At 44.6% G+C, this 16006-nt stretch overlaps 1 protein-coding gene across 1 annotated transcript in view; it reads right to left on the bottom strand.

Moving 5' to 3' along the window:
- KCNN3 (potassium calcium-activated channel subfamily N member 3) overlaps window positions 1-11530 on the bottom strand; it is a 187685-nt gene extending 176155 nt beyond the window's left edge. The window contains exon 1 of the mRNA XM_070268082.1: window positions 11400-11530. Within this exon, the coding sequence (XP_070124183.1) occupies window positions 11400-11468 (69 nt within the window). The 5' untranslated portion in view covers window positions 11469-11530. The remainder of the gene's footprint in view (window positions 1-11399) is intronic.
- Window positions 11531-16006: the final 4476 nt, after the last annotated feature.

Genomic DNA, 16006 nt, shown 5'->3' with positions numbered 1-16006 from the left:
TCAGGTTTTTGCTATGCGTTGTGTTTTCCCTACACAATGGCGATTATAGTGCATATAGGTTTTAGAGCAGTTGTAATTAGTATGTACCTGGTATTTTATGTTCTGCTTATTTCATTAAAGGAAATCTCACAAATAGATTAAATCCTATCTCATTAACACATCAACATAATCCCACCTATTCGGCATCGTTATTGGATGATGTCATGCCCTCCCATCAGATGTCTACAGTTTGCTCAGCCATTCACTATTCTTGGGCACTTGTCAGTTTCTGGCCATTTTCAGCATCACTGCTCTGAACCTCCAGCAAGGAGGCCAGGACCAGGCCTGGCTCACTGCCGCGATATACTGGGAGCCCAGCTCATGGCCTGGCACACAGTGGGTGAATGAATGAATGAATGAATGATGCATGGCTGGGTGGATGGATGAACTGTGCTCAGACGCCTCGACAATATCGCAGCCTTCTGTGTGTTGTACTCCATGACTGCAAAATGGAACCCCAAGCCTCCGGGGAAATCCGGGAATATTGTGTTAGCGGTGGAAAGTGTTCCAAGTTCTTGTACTAAAAGCATTGCCCTGCAGCCAGACCATGCGCCCTGTCGAGCAGTAAATGTTAATGAATGGTGATGAGATGCTAAGCACAATGCTCCCCCTACTCCCAGTGTCCTCTTTCTCTCTCTCACACCCACACACACCTGCTCCTCCCCACGTGTGCCCCTCTGCTCTCATCTGGGGTAACCACCAGAGCAGTCTGTTTGGGCAGATAACCCGCTGGGTGAGAAAGAACATAACAGGGCTTTCCCCTTGTCGTCTGAGGAGCAGCACTTGTGTGCTGGCCATTCATCCAACAAAGCAGGTCAGCAAGTCCGAGAGCATCTGTCCAGTCGTCCACTCCACAAACAGTTCTTGGACCCCTGCCTGGCCTGACACCTGAGAATTAGAGGTGAATTATAGGTGTGTCCATGCTTGAGGAGCTCATCCTTATGTCCCAAATAGGCTTTTGTTTTGCTCCCCCAAAACCATCCCCTTATCCAGTGTCCCTCAACTCAAGCAAAGCCCCATCACCCCCTAGATGATGGGAGCCGCCCTTGGCACCTGCTTCTCCTCCTGATCCTGTTGACTCAGCCTTGTAAACAGCTCTCAAGATCGTCCTCCTTTGCTCTCCACCTCTCTAGTCCAAGTCACAAGACTAACACCTCCTAACTGGTCCCACCGCCACCCCTCCAGCCCTTAAATCCATCCTCCACGTGGCAGCAGAGAAATCTTCTGAAAATGCAAATCTGATCATATTGCTCCTCTGCTTCAAACCCCACATGGCTTCCCAGGGCTCTCAGGACAAAAGCCAAAGTCCGCCTTAGTGTAGCTCCATGGCCCTGCAGGGGCCGACCTCACTCTCCTGCCCTGTGTCATCTTTAACCGCTCCCCACCTGCTTTTGCACACTGGCCACACTGGCTCCCTGCAGCTCCTCAAAGAGCTGGGTGACCTCACCACTCAGGGCCCTCCGTGTGATGTTCCTCTGCCTGGAATGCCGTCAACTCCCGTTCCCACCTTCTTCTTCGCCTGGCCACAATCCCTCCCCATCCCTAGACTTCTCCCATAACCATCACTTCCTCAGGGAAGCCATCCCTGACTCCTCAGGCTAAGGCAGGTCCTCTGCTATTTACTCCATTAATACCCTGTACCTTTCTTCCCTGGTGCTGTCTCACTTATAATTAAAGAGTCTGTGCTTAGGGTTGGAGCCCTCCACCCCAGATCCCATTAAAATGGAAGCTTTAAATAGCGGGAGCAGGTTATCCCAGGGCCTGGAACACAGCAGGTGATATAAAATATTGTTAAGTGACAATTAGAGTATAGAGCTAGGAGCTGTGACAGTGGAGGGCAGAAGAGGCACCTGGATCAACCCCGGAAAGTGCGTGGGAATGAGAGCATTTCCCAAGGACAGTAAAGCTTAAGCTGAATCCTGAAGGATGAGGATTCATGAGTCAACTGGGGGCAGAAGTAAGGAGATTCACTCTCAAGGCAGAGAAAAAGCTTTGGGGAATTGCTTTGGAGAAAGTGGAAATAATCCCACGTGGCTTGAGTTCACACGAGTGTGAGAGTCTTTAAGAGATATGGCTAAAGAATTACATAGGTGACAGACTTGAAGGGTCTTACAACCAAGAAAGGTAGTTTGATAGGGAATGGAGAACATCAAAGGATTTAAGCAGGAAAGTGACCTTAGCACGCTCTGGCTACAGTGTAGAGAAAGGACAGCACAGGATTGAGGTTGGAGACAAGGAGATCAATCTGGAGCTGCCGCAGTAATCCAGGAAGCTGATAAGGGCCTAAACTAATGCAGTCAGGAGAGAAAGGAGGGAAAGAGGGAAATTAGAGAGGCATTTGAATATAGGATTGACAGGACTTGGTGACAAAACAGATATGGGGCTAAGAGAGAGAAAGGGTCATTCCCAAATTCCTGTCTTGAGCAGCTCAATGAAGGTACATTCTCCAAGACAAGGAATGCAGGAGGAAGAAGAGATCAGGGCAAGATGATGATACACCACTTATTTGACATGGTGAGATTCAGGTGTCTTGGGACAAACCAAATGCACATGTCAAATAGGCCTGGAGCTCAGGAAAGAGGCCAGCAGGGCTGTAGTTCAGTTTGGAAAAGATTTACGGAGCACTTGGAACGAAAGTTTGATGCTCAGAAATGTCAATATCACAGCAGACTAAGAGAGAGGAACATAAAGGTGCTGTAGGTAACCACAGAGAGGTTCTTGGACCACCTGCAAGTTCCAGAAAGCTTCCTGGGGGCAGTGATGCCTGATCTGAGCATTGAAGGATAATGGTGTGCTGTTGATGAAAGGTGGGGAGTAGTGGGAGATAAGGCTGTAGAGGTAGATAAAGGCCAGGTCATGGAAGTCTGGAGTGTCATGCTAGGAACTTGGAATTTAGTCAGAAGTTATTGTGTAGCCACTGGAGGGTTTAATCAAAGCACTGACATGATCAGATGTCTGACCACATTGGAAGACAGAGTTAGACAGAGGGAAACAGGCATAGTTACCTCCCCAGCAGTCACTGTTCCGCTTCTTCCTCATAACAGAACGCAAGACTCAGTCAGGTTCTTCATTCCCCATGTGGCCCTATGTCTCAGAAAAGGAGGGCCATATCCCTAATCCCAAGAGTTGAATCACAAATGGTCTAAGGCTACCATGGTGATCCCATTTCCCCTTAACAGTGACTGGTCTAGGCATGGGCATGTGATGGCCAATGGGATGAGAAGGGAAGTCTGTGAGAGGCTTCTGAGAAAGTTTTTCTTGATGCTGTACATTGTTGGGTCTGTATGTGATGCCTGAACCTACAGAAGCTATCTTGGGACCATTAGGGGGGTTAGCTTGAGGAGAATGCAATGAGGATGGCAGAGCAGAAAGATGAAAGGAGCTGGGTGCTTGATAACATCACTGAGTTGTTAAGTCAATCGACTCTGGAGTTGCCCTCCTTCTAGACTTTTCATTATGTGACTTTCTTAATATGTGACCTCTTATGTCAAAGCCAACTTGCATTGGATTTTCTGTTACTTGCAGCCAAAATCATCAACAACAACACAGAGAGAAAGAATAGCAACCATGACACTGGTCAGGAGAGCCATAGCAAGAACGTGCTAGCACACAGCTTGTAGTTAAACCTACATGTGTGGATAACGTGTCCATGGGAGGAGGCATATGAAGTACGTAGAGTGAGAATTGGGGAGGGCAGGACAAGATCCTGGGGAAACAACAATTATAGGACAGGACACGGAGGAGAAACTCACATAGGAGACCTAGAAGAAGCTGCTGAAAACAAGAAAGCATGAGAGAGTAGAGCATCAAGAGCAGGAGAAAGAAAAGGAGTGAGCAACAGCATCCTAGGCAGCAGAGAGTTCTAGATAGATGAGAGCTGTAAAATGCCCCTGGCCACAAAGAGTTCACAAATAACACAAGGAGTTCACAGTTCACTAGAGAGAGCTGAGTCAGAGGAGCTGGTGGAAGGGAGAATGATAGTAAACTTATGGAAGCAGGATAGGGACAAATGAGAGTTAAGAAAGGAGAGCTAATAGCGTGTTTATGACTCTCTTCTTAGAACTTGGTCACAAAAAGTTGGAGAGACTTACACATGGAGAAGCTAGAGGAAAATGCAAAATAGGATGGATTAGTTATCTATTGCTGCATAGCAAATGATCCCCAGACTGAGTGGTTTAAACAGCAAACATTTATTATTTCAGAGCTTCTGTGGGCTAGGAATTGGGGTGCAGCACAGTCAGGTGATTCTGGCTCATGGTCTCTCATGAGGTTGGAGTCAAAATGTCAGCTGCGTTCTTTTTTTTTGGTCTTCTTTCTCCGTGCGTTTCATGTCAGGTATTTCTATTTTTCTGTGTTCAAGTTGACTAATATGTTCTTCAGCAATGTCTAATCTATTGTTAAACCCATCTAATATACTTTTCTCAGAGCATCAGTGAGCCATAGGACAACATCTAGCGGCCTAACATGTGCCATTTGAGTTCAAGGGGAAAAAAGGAGGAAGGAGAGAACAGAAAAAATATTTGAAGAAATAATGGCCAAAATTATTTAACATTTTATGAAAACTATAAACTCACAGAAGCAAGAATCCCAATGAACCCCAAGTACAAGAAACAGGAATAAAACCACAATAGAGTGTATAATAATCAAACAGTTTGAAACGAGTGATAAAGAGGAAATCTTAAAGGCAACCAGACACATGACATACAGAAGATAAAAGATAAGCATAGGGCCAGCCTCAGTAGCCTAGCAGTCAAGTTTGGTGAGCTCCACTTCAGCAGCCCAGGTTTAGTTCCCAGGTGCAGACTTATACCACTCGCTTGTCAGCAGCCATGCTATGGTGGCAGCTCACATACAAAAAGAGGAAGATTGGCAACAGATGTGATTCAGGGTGAATCTTCCTCAGGAAAAAAAAAAAAAAGATAAGCATAACAGTAGACTGCCTATCATAAATAATGCAAGCCAGAGAACTACAGAATAACATTTTTAAAGTACTGAAAGAAGGGGGCTGGCCCCGTGGCCGAGTGGTTAAGTTCGCGCGCTCTGCTGCAGGCGGCCCAGTGTTTTGTTGGTTCGAATCCTGGGCGCGGACATGGCGCTGCTCGTCAGACCACGCTGAGGCAGCGTCCCACATACCACAACTAGAAGAACCCACAACGAGAAATATACAACTGTGTACTGGGGGGCTTTGGGGAGAAAAAGGAAAAAAATAAAATCTTTTAAAAAAAAAAAAAAAAAAAAAAGTACTGAAAGAAAAGCACTGTTGACTTTGAATTCTATACCTAGCAAAAATATCTTTCCAAAAATGAAGATAAAACAAAGATTTTTTCAGACATACAAACTCTATAAGATTTCATCACCAGTAGACCTGAACTATAATAAATGTTAAAGGAAGTCCTTCAGGCAGAAGAAAAATGATAACAGATAGATATATGGATTTACACAAAGGAATAAAGAGCATCAAAATTGGCAACTATGTAGATAAGCAAACTAAGGAGATAAAACGGAATTATTAAAAATATTCATTAATCCAGCCGGCCCGGTGGTGCAGGGGTTAAGTTCACACACTCTACTTCTCAGCGGCCTGGGGTTCACTGGTTCGGATCCTGCGTGTGGACATAGCACTGCTTGGCACGCCATGCTGTGGTAGGCGTCCCACATATAAAGTAGAGGAAGATGGGCACGGATGTTAGCTCAGGGCCAGGCTTCCTCGGCAAAAAGAGGAGGACTGGCAGTAGTTAGCTCAGGGCTAATCTTCCTCAAAAAAAAAAAAGAAAAAAAATATTCATTAATCCAAAAGTAGGCAGAAAAAAAGGATAAAAGGAACAAAAAATAGAGGAGATAAACAATAAATCAGCAAGGATATAGACACCTTAAACAACACAATCAACCAAGTTGACCTAATTGACATTTATAGAACCGTCCATCCAACGATGGTAGAATACACGTTATTTTCAAGTGCACATGGAACATTTACCAAGACAGACTATATCCAGAGCCATAAAACAAGTCTCAAAGAATTTAAAAGAATTTAAGTCTGGGGCCAGCCCTGTGGCTGAGTGGTTAAGTTCATGCGCTCTGCTTCGGCAGCCCAGGGTTTCACCAGTTCAGATCCTGGGTGCGGACATGGCACCGCTCATCAGGCCATGCTGAGGTGGCGCCCAACATGCCACAACTAGAAGGACCCACAACTGAAAATATGTAACTATGTACTTGGGGGCTTTGGGGAGAAAAATAAAATCTTTAAAAAAAAAGAATTTAAGTCATATGAAAAATATTCTCTGACTATAATGGAACTAAATTAGAAATCACTAACAGAAAGATCTCTGCAAAATCCTCAAGTGTTTGGGAACTAAATACACTTCCTAATAATCCATGGGTCATAGAAGAAATCAAAAGGAACAATAGAAAGTATTTTGAATGAAAAGGAAACACGACAAATTATAATTTGCCACAAAAGCAGTACTTAGGGGGAATTTATAGCACCAAACATCTATATTAGAAAAGAATAAAGATCTCAAATAAATGGCTTCAGCTTTTATATTAAGAAATTAGGGGGGCTGGCCCACTGGCATAGTAGCTTAGGTTCACGTGCTCCGCTTCGGCAGCCTGGGATTCACTGGTTTGGATCCCAGGTGCAGACCTATACACTGTTCATCAAGCCATGCTTTGGTGGTGTCCCACATGGAAGAAGTAGAAGGACTTAACAACTAGGATTTGGGGAGAAGAAAAAAAAAGAGGAAGCTTGGCAACAGATATTGGCTCAGGATCAATCTTCCTCACCAAAAAAAAGAAAGAAAGAGAGAAATTAGGAAAAGAAGAGAAAATTAAACCTAAGTAAATAAAATAATATCAGAGAAATCAATGAAGTAGAAAACATGAAAATATTAGGAAAAATCTATCAAACCAAAAGCTGGATCTTTGAGAAGATTAATAAAATTGATAAAACTCTAGCCAGACCAATCAGGAAAAAAGAGAAAAGACAAAAATACATCAATATCAAGAATGAGAAGGTAACATCCCTACAGATTTTTAGGTATTAAGAGGATAATAAGGAAATATAGTAAACAACTCTATGCCAGTAAATTTGACAACTTAGATGAAATGGACAAATTCCTTGAAAAATGCAAACTACCAGAGTTCACACAAGAAGCAATAGATAATGTGAATAAGTAATTGAATCTGTAGTTTAAAACCTTCCCACAAAGTAACCCCACCTCCAGATGGCTTCACTGGTGAATTCTACCAAAGATTTAAGGAATAAATAATACCAGCTCTACACAAACTCTTCCAGAAAACTGAAGAGGAGAAAATATTCCCAACGCATTCTACTAGGCTAGAATTATCATGATACCAAAACAAGACAAAGACATTATAAGAAAAGAAAATGCAGACCAAAATTCCTCATAAACATAAATTCTTAACCAAACAAAAATTCTTAACCAAAATTTAGCAAATTGAATCCAACACTATATTAAAAAGATAAAATACCATGATCGAGTGAGATTTAGCCAAAGAATGCAAGGTTGATTTAACATTTAGAAATCAATCAATATAATTCACTTTTTTTTTTTTTTTGTCTTGAGGCAGATTTGCCCTGAGCTAACATCCGTGCCCATCTTCCTCTATTTTGTATGTGGGTCACCACCACAGCATGGCCGCTGACGAGTGGTGTAGGTACACGCCCAGGAACTGAACCTGGGCCACCAAAACAGAGTGCACCAAACTTAACCACTAGGGTATGGGGCCAGCCCTAATTCACCATATTAACAAACTAAAACAGAAAAAATAATAAGATGATGTTTATAGATGCAGAAAAGGTATTTGATAAAATCCAATACACATTCCTGATTAAAAACCTTTTGCAAACGAGGAATAGAACAAACCTCCTCAACCTGATAAAGGGGATCTACAAAAAGCCAACGGTTAACAGCATACGTAATGGTTAAATACTAAGGGCTTTCCCCCTAATAGTGGGAATAAGTCACGTCCACTCTCATCACCTATTCAACATTGTACTGAAGATTCTAGTCAGTGCAACAAGACAAGAAAAAAAATAAAAGGTATCTAGATTAGAAAGGAAGAAGTAAAACTGTCTTTACTCAGAGATGATGTAATCAATCATCTATGGAGAAAATTTGATGAAAATCTCCAAAAAGCTACGAGAGCTGATAAGAGACTGCAACAAGATTGCAGGATACAAGATCAATACAAAACTCAATTCTATTTCTACTTATTAGCAATGAACAAGCAAAAATTAAAATAAAACAATTATAAAAGTGTCAAAAATATGAAACAGTGATAGATCTGATAAAATTCATGCAACATCTGTACACCGTAAATTATAAAACATTGCTGGAAAAAATTAAAGATCTAAGTCAATGGAGATGTGTATACCATGTTCGTGGGTCAGAGACTCAAGATCAAGATGCCAGTTCTCCCCAAACTGATCTATAGATTCAATGCAGCCCCAATCAAAACCCCAGCAGGAGGGGCCTGCCCGGTGGCACAGCAGTAAGTTCCCACATTTTGCTTCAGCAGCACAGGGTTTGCGGGTTCAGATGCCAGGTGTGGACCTACACACCACTTGCCAAGCCATGCTGTGGCAGGCGTCCCACATATAAAGTAGAGGAGGATGGGCACAGATGTTAGCTCAGGACCAGTCTTCCTCGGCAAAAAAAGTGGAGGATTGGCAGCAGATGTTCACTCAGGGATAATCTTTAAAAAAAAAAAAGAAACAAGTAGGCTTTTTTATAGGAATTTATGAGCTTATTCTAAAGTTTATGTGGAAATGTAAAGGACTAGAGGAGCCAAAACCACTTTGAAAAGGAAAGTTGGAGGATTTATACTACCTGATTTCAAAACTTATTATCAAGCTAAAATAATTAAGACAGTGTGGCGTTGGCATGAAAATAGACAAATAGATCATTGGAACAGAATAGAGTCTCCAGAAATAGGCTCACATATATGTGGACTACTGATTTTCAACAAGCGTGCAAAGGCAAGTCAGCAGAGAAAGGATAATCTTTTTAATAAATGATGCCAGAACAACTGGAAATTCATATGCAAAAAAAAAAAAAATTAACTTTGACCCATACCTCACACCATACACAGAAATGAATTTAAAATGGATCGTAGACTTAACATAAACCTAAATCTACAAAGCTTTTAGAAGAAAACATAGAAGAAAATCTTTGTGACTTTGGTCTCGGCTGGGGTTTGATTGTGATTGCGTTGAATCTACAGATCAACAGATACAATACTAAAAGTACAATCCAAAAAGAAAAAATGATATATTGACTTTTATCAAAATTAGGAGGAATTGGAGAGCCTAACATAAATGCACATCATTTGGTACAGTGTACCAAGTGCCATGGGAGTGTAGTGGGCTCTTGTTGGTTGCATACCTGGCAATAATTGCCTTCTCTTTCTTGGAAGCTCTCCCTTTGGGAACCACCCCACTCGTACTTTGTAGCAGCCACGAGTTTGGGTGCCATTGACCCCATCCCAGTTCCAAGGTGGTCCCTGCTTGGCATAATTTCATCTTTTATACCACACACAACTGATCCAGGAAGAGGAGGTAATGCCAACCTAAATCAGTGCGTGCATTCTCTTGCTCACTTCAGGTCAGTCCAACCACAGTGAGGCTTAGGTTTTTGTTCTATGGCTCTGGGGGAAGGCATTCTCTCTTTCTGCCTGTAAAGGAGCAAAGATGACTGTAGCCTCCATTGCTGGTGGCAGCCATCTTGCCTCCTTGGGAGAAATCAATCCGGAAACAGAGCCAACACATCAGAGGAGGTGGAGTCTAGAGAACTAATGAGAAACAAATCCAGAGTCCTGATCAAACCATGCCTGAAGCTCAACCGCTTCTGAAATTCTCAGTCATCTGACATCACAAATTATTTTTATTATTTAAGTCAATTTGAACTGATTTTCCTCTGTTACTTGCAACCAAAGGCATCCTTACTGATATAGGAGCATGGAAGAGGGCCCATTAATTTTGTCTGGTAACACGGGGGAAGTCTTCCCAGAGGAGAGATCACTTGAGGTTTGATTTACAGGATGAGAAGGAGTTCACCAGGAAACAAGAGAAGAATAGTCAGGACAGAATCTGTCAGGCACCTGAGCAGGCCCTCCATGACCTCCAGGTGACCTCGAGGGCAGCCTGACTTCCCTCCAGCCCTGCTACTGAGATCCTTTCACACAGTCTTCCCTTCCCGACAAATCTGCACATTCTCATCTCCATTCGCCAGGCAGCAGCTTATCACCACTGAGGGGAGATATTAAAGCAGACTCCTTCTGGCCAGGAAATGGAAAGAACCCAAGAGAATTCGCTGGAGAAAACCTATTAAGCAACAAAGAACGTACCCAGCTGTCGAGTCATCTTCAGAATTTTAAATCACTCAAGTTGCCTTCTGAGTGGCTTTCCCAGCCTGTAAGGGCTCTCTACTTCAAGAGGGCCTTGGAGACCAGCGGGGTCTGGAATTTTCCCAGCCTGGGCACACCTCATCCATCCCCTCTGTGCTTTCTCTAACCAGCCAAGACGAAAAATCGAATCCACCTAGTCACGAAACCCCCAAATAAGTAAATGAATCCTCTTTCCTTTTGAAAAGCAATCCTTTCCCTCTGGGGCGGAGATAAAAAATGCAGCCTTTGTTGTGGCCTATTAGCTTCATATTGATAAGAATCCCTTCTTTGGAGCACTTTCCGGCACATTATCTCACTGGAGCTCCGCAGCAGCCCTGAGAACCAGGCAGGGATTACCGGCCCCAGGTAGTGGATGCAGACCCAGAGGCTCCAAGAGACTGAACGGCTGGCTCAAGGTCACGAGGCTAACAACTAGTGGGGCCAACATTTGAACACAGGCCTTTAGGTCCTATTCCTGGACCCCTGCACTGCCTCTCTTCTTACCTAGAAATTCTCAGAAAACCATCTTCACTGTGCCTACCCAGTCTGCCATGCAAACAACAGCAAACCTCATCAGAACAACAAAGTCTTCTGTCCACCCAAAAACCTGAGACTCCCCTGGTCATGTCAGGTCATGACAGAGCTCAGCCACCAAAGGAAAGCCTTGGGCAAGTCATTCAACTCGTCTAAGCCTCAAATCCCCCCACGGGACACAGAGCTCAGCAGCCTCCCTGGCAGTGGGGAGAATCAAACAGGGCCACCATGTGCCTCTGACAGGCTGGCATTCGCCCTTTGGCCAGTCCGCCAGCTGGCTTTGGGGGAAACAGCCCCCCACTGGCAGGAGCAGTGCTGGAGCGGGCGTGGGAGCTCAAGGTTCTAGCCAACCTCATGCTCAGCAGGGATGGCAAAAAAGCCGCTCTTGGTAGAAAAAGGTCAAGGGAAGGGCAACTTCCTACCTGCTCCGTGGGAACCAGAGCAGAACCTCCCCAGGGCTGAAACCTGCACACCACGCTCACAGTTTCCATCCTTCTCACACGGCGGCAACAGCAGCCACGCTTCCTTTCCCACAGTGGTATCAGCGCCTGAAACTGCCTCCCGTCTATGCCCAGCCTCACCCAGAACAATAGCACCAGGAGGCCTCCTGAAATGAGCCAGCTCCGCCTCCAGCCCTGCCCGAGTGGGCCCTGCCAGGTCTCCTGCCACTGCCCAGGATCACGGTGTGACTTCCGGAGCTGGGGACGAGGAACAGGCATGGTTCTACTCTCCTGTGCATGCCCTCTCTCCTCGCCTCCCTCCTCCTTCCATCCCTCTGATTCAGACTTCACCTTGGTTTCCACCTAGTGCACCCAACTGAGGAAATGATCGAGCACAGCTATGAGAAGGGGAAAGCTGGGCTGGGAAGAAGGACAGGAGCCCTCCCCCTGAGTAAACAGCTGGGGGCAGTTATACGTCAATCTCAGATGGATACCCACACGCCCAGTGAGCCCAGCACCTTCCTTGGAATTGACATTTCCCCAGTCTCCAAAGTGACCAGCTCGTTCTTTCCCTTCACTCCTCAGACCTCCTACATTCTCCCCCGACCACCCTCCATCACCACCACCATGCCAGTGACCTTGTTTCATACTTCCTGGGAAAAACACCTGGTGCAATCAGGTTTTTCTTGCAAAACAAGAAACCCCTCATCTCTCTACCTCCAAACCACCAGCTTACCCACATCACGACCACCCTCTCTGCTTCCCTCCTGTGAGGAGGAATAGTGTCCCCACACCATTCATGTGGCCTGATCCCATCCTCCTCCCCTTCTCAAGGACATGGCTCCTGCACAGGTCCTCACTCCTGCAATCATTAATCTCTCCTTTTCTCCCAAATGCACCCATCAGTATGTAGACATACTTCAGTATCTGCTATCTTTAAAAATCCTCCCTCAATCTCAGCCCCTTCCAGGTACTCGCACATTGCTTTCCTCCTCGTCCACAGCAAGACTCCTGTAGGGCAGTGGCTACAGCCCCGATTCCACCCACTCATCCCTCATTCTCTCTACACTGCTCCCCACTGAGACTGCTCAGGTCAAGGAGACTCATGATTCCCATGTTGCCAAATCCAATGGTCACCTCCCCTCAGTATTTTACACAATTGACCATCCCTCCTTAAATCACGTTGTTCTCTTGGTTTCTCTACTCCATATGCTCGTGATGGATTTCCTCCAACCTCCAAGGCTGCTCCTTCTCAGCCTCCTCCTTTGTAAGTTCTTCCTCCTTTGACCTTTCAACATTGGAGGACCTCAGGGCTCAGTCCCAGGACCCCTTCTTCTCTCTGTCTATACACTCTCCCTAGGTGACCACCTCCTGTCCCAAGGTTTTAAATATCATCTATACACTGATGGCCCCCAAGTCTACATTTATAGCAGTGAACTCTGGATTTCCCTGGATTCTAGACTCAAATATCCAGCTGCCTACATGATATCTCCATGCGAATATTTAACAAGCATCTCAAACTTTGCCTTAGGCAGAATAGAACTCTGGATTTCCTACCCCTAAATCCACTCCTCCCTGAGTCTTCCCCATCTCAATAAATAATACCACCATCTACCCAGGTACTCCATCCAAAATCTGTCCGCATCTCCCCATCCGCCCTGCCTTCACTCTTGCCCACCATGGTCTCTCCTGATGGGTCTCCCTGCTTCCTCTCTTGCCTGTTACAAGTCATGTTCCTCACCCAGTAAGAGTAGTCTTCTGAAAACATAACTCAGATCATGTTACTTCCATGACTTAAATCTTTCAATGGCACCTCACCCCACTTAAAATTCAAACTCCTTGCCTGGTTCACAAAACCACACCTGTCCAGACCCTGGTCAAGCCTCTGCTCTCATAACATCCCATTCTGCCCAACTCCCCCTCCACTCTCCTTTAGCCACTCTGGCTTCTTGCAGCTCCTTACCATGCCCAGCTCCCTCCTACTGTCTGGCCTCTGCGCGTGCTATTCCCTCTGCCTCGCATGCTCTTCTCTGATCTTTTCTCTTGTCCTTCAGACCTCAGTTTAAATGTTTTCTCCTCAGAAATTCCTTTCTCAGCCACCCAATCTCAACCAGACCCCCAGTAACCATCACATCTCCCTATATTAATTCTAAAGATAGCACTTATAACTGATAATTTTTCGCTTCTTCGTTTGTTTGTGCTCTGTCTCCCACTACAAGAGTTAAACTCCACAATAGCAGAAACGTTCTCATTTCTGTTCAATGCTATGCTTAGACAGAGCCTGTTATATAACGAATAGTCAATAACTATTTGTTGATTGAATGAAGAAAAGTGTCCTAGACAGGCCTACTTCAGTTTTTCAAAAGGGTTGTTTGAGTTGGCAACGTCATAATAGAACTAGGCATTGGACAGATTAATATGCAAAAGGAGAGAAGCTGGGCATAGAGGGACCTTTAGGAGACCGATGCAACAAGGGAGGCAAGGGGACATGTCGCTGAGATTGGTAAAGATGACAAAAATCAATAAGATCCAGTGCTGGAAGAGGCCAGGAAACCAGCATTCCCAAACCGTTGATGACAGTCCAAACCGTGTAATGCTTTCGGGGGGAAATTTGGTAGTACAGTCAGGCACCGCTTAACGATGGGGTGCACTCTGAAAAATGCATCGTTAGGTGATTTCGTCGTCCTGAGAACATCATAGAGTGTACTGACACAAACCTAGATGGCACAGCCTACTACACATGGGCTGCACGGCTCTAATCTTATGAGACCACTATTGTATATGCGGTCCGTCATTGATCAAAACTCCATTATGCTGCACATGACTGTACCTATTTAAAACAGTCAATGTTCAAGTCCTCTGACCCAAATTTCCACTTCTGGAGTTTATCTTACAGAAAAACTCCCAAGAATGCATAAAGAGATATGTACGCAGAAACGTTCATTGCAGCATTGTTTGTAATGGCAGAAACTTGGAAACAACCCAAATGTCCATAAATAGGGAACCGGTTACATAAACTATTGTATAAGCCATACAATAGACTACGTACAGCTACTTGAAAGAATGTGACAGATTTATACGTATTTTCATGGAGAGATGTCTAATGTATTTTGATAGGGGAGAAAGAACAAGTTGCAAGATGAACAGTATATACAATACCACCCTATTTTTGTTTTTAAAAAGAAATAATAATATGTTAGTATGTGTATAGAAATGTGGGGAGAGAATATACTAAACTGTTGATGGTGGTTATTTCTGGAAGATTTGCTATTCGGGCCTCCATTTTCTATCTTGTGTATTTCTGCAATGTTTTGGGTTTGGATATTCGTGCATTACTTCTGTGATCAGAAAGTATAAAAGGCAAACAAGAGGTAATGAATGACGGGAGGTTGAACGAGGACAGTGACAGAGGGAGTGAGAGAAGAGGACAGATGTGAGAGCTACGGACGATGAGGCGGGCTCCACAGAAGCTACGCCTAAGGAATCTTCGTCTGGGCGCCTTGGGGGGTGATGGGCCTGGACCCAGTATGTGAACACCTCACCACGTGAGAACCACAAAAGAAGGTCACATTTCACGTAAATACCCAAAGTACGACTGGCCCTCTCCCGTATGACAGCTTCCACTCTGGCCATTCCCTTTTCTGGGCACTCAGCCCCAAGGTGACAAAGACCTTTTCCGTCCTTCTCCACCGCACAGCAGAGACCAGGCTGCCAGCACCACCCTTAGATCCCGGCAAAGGGGACACTGCCCTGGGATCTGCACACACGTACACGCACACACACACACACATACAGACAAACATTGTTAAAGAACACAAGTGAGCCCACAAGTTCACTCCTAGGTATATTCCCAAGAGAATAGAAAACATATGTCCATACAAAAACTTGTACCTGAATGGTCACAGCAGCATCATGCATAATAGCCAAAACGTGGAAACAATCCAACTGTCAATCAATGATGGACAAACAAAATATGAACTGGAATCTTATTCAGTCATGAAAAAGAATGAAGTTCAACATGGATGAACTTTGAAAATATTATGGTAAGTAAAAGAAGCCAGTCACACAAGACCACATATTCTATGATTCCATTTATATTCAATGTCCAGAAGAGACAAATGCATAGAGACAGAAAGTAGATTAGAGGTTGCCAGGGACTTGGGGGAGGGGAGGATGGGAAGCGACTGCTAATGGGTACACAATTTCTTTCGAGGGTGAGAAAAACACCCTGAAATTAGTGGCGATGGTTGCACACCTCTGTGAATACACTAAAAACCATTGACCTGTTCACTTGACATGGGTGGATTGCACGGCATGTCAATACTGTTGTAATAAAGCTATTCTAACACAACACAGACACACAGGGCACCTTCCTCTCTCAGAAGCAAGGCTCAGAGCAGGCTCAGTGCAACGTACAACCCTAACCACCCTCTGTTGTGACATGTTTCTCCACGTCTCTTGCCCTGTGGCTTCCAGACAAAGACGACTAAGCCAAATGCCATGACAGTGTGTGAGCTGTGGCGGAACCAACGTGCAGATGGAGCAGCTCTGGAGGCAGGCAAGATTTCAGCGGAGAAGGGCTCGGGTAA

The sequence above is a fragment of the Equus caballus genome, chromosome 5, assembly GCF_041296265.1.
Source record: "Equus caballus isolate H_3958 breed thoroughbred chromosome 5, TB-T2T, whole genome shotgun sequence".
In the NCBI taxonomy this organism is placed as follows: Eukaryota; Metazoa; Chordata; class Mammalia; order Perissodactyla; family Equidae; genus Equus; species Equus caballus.
Note: the sequence above shows the minus strand (reverse complement) of the source record. Positions and strands in the feature narration are given on the sequence as shown.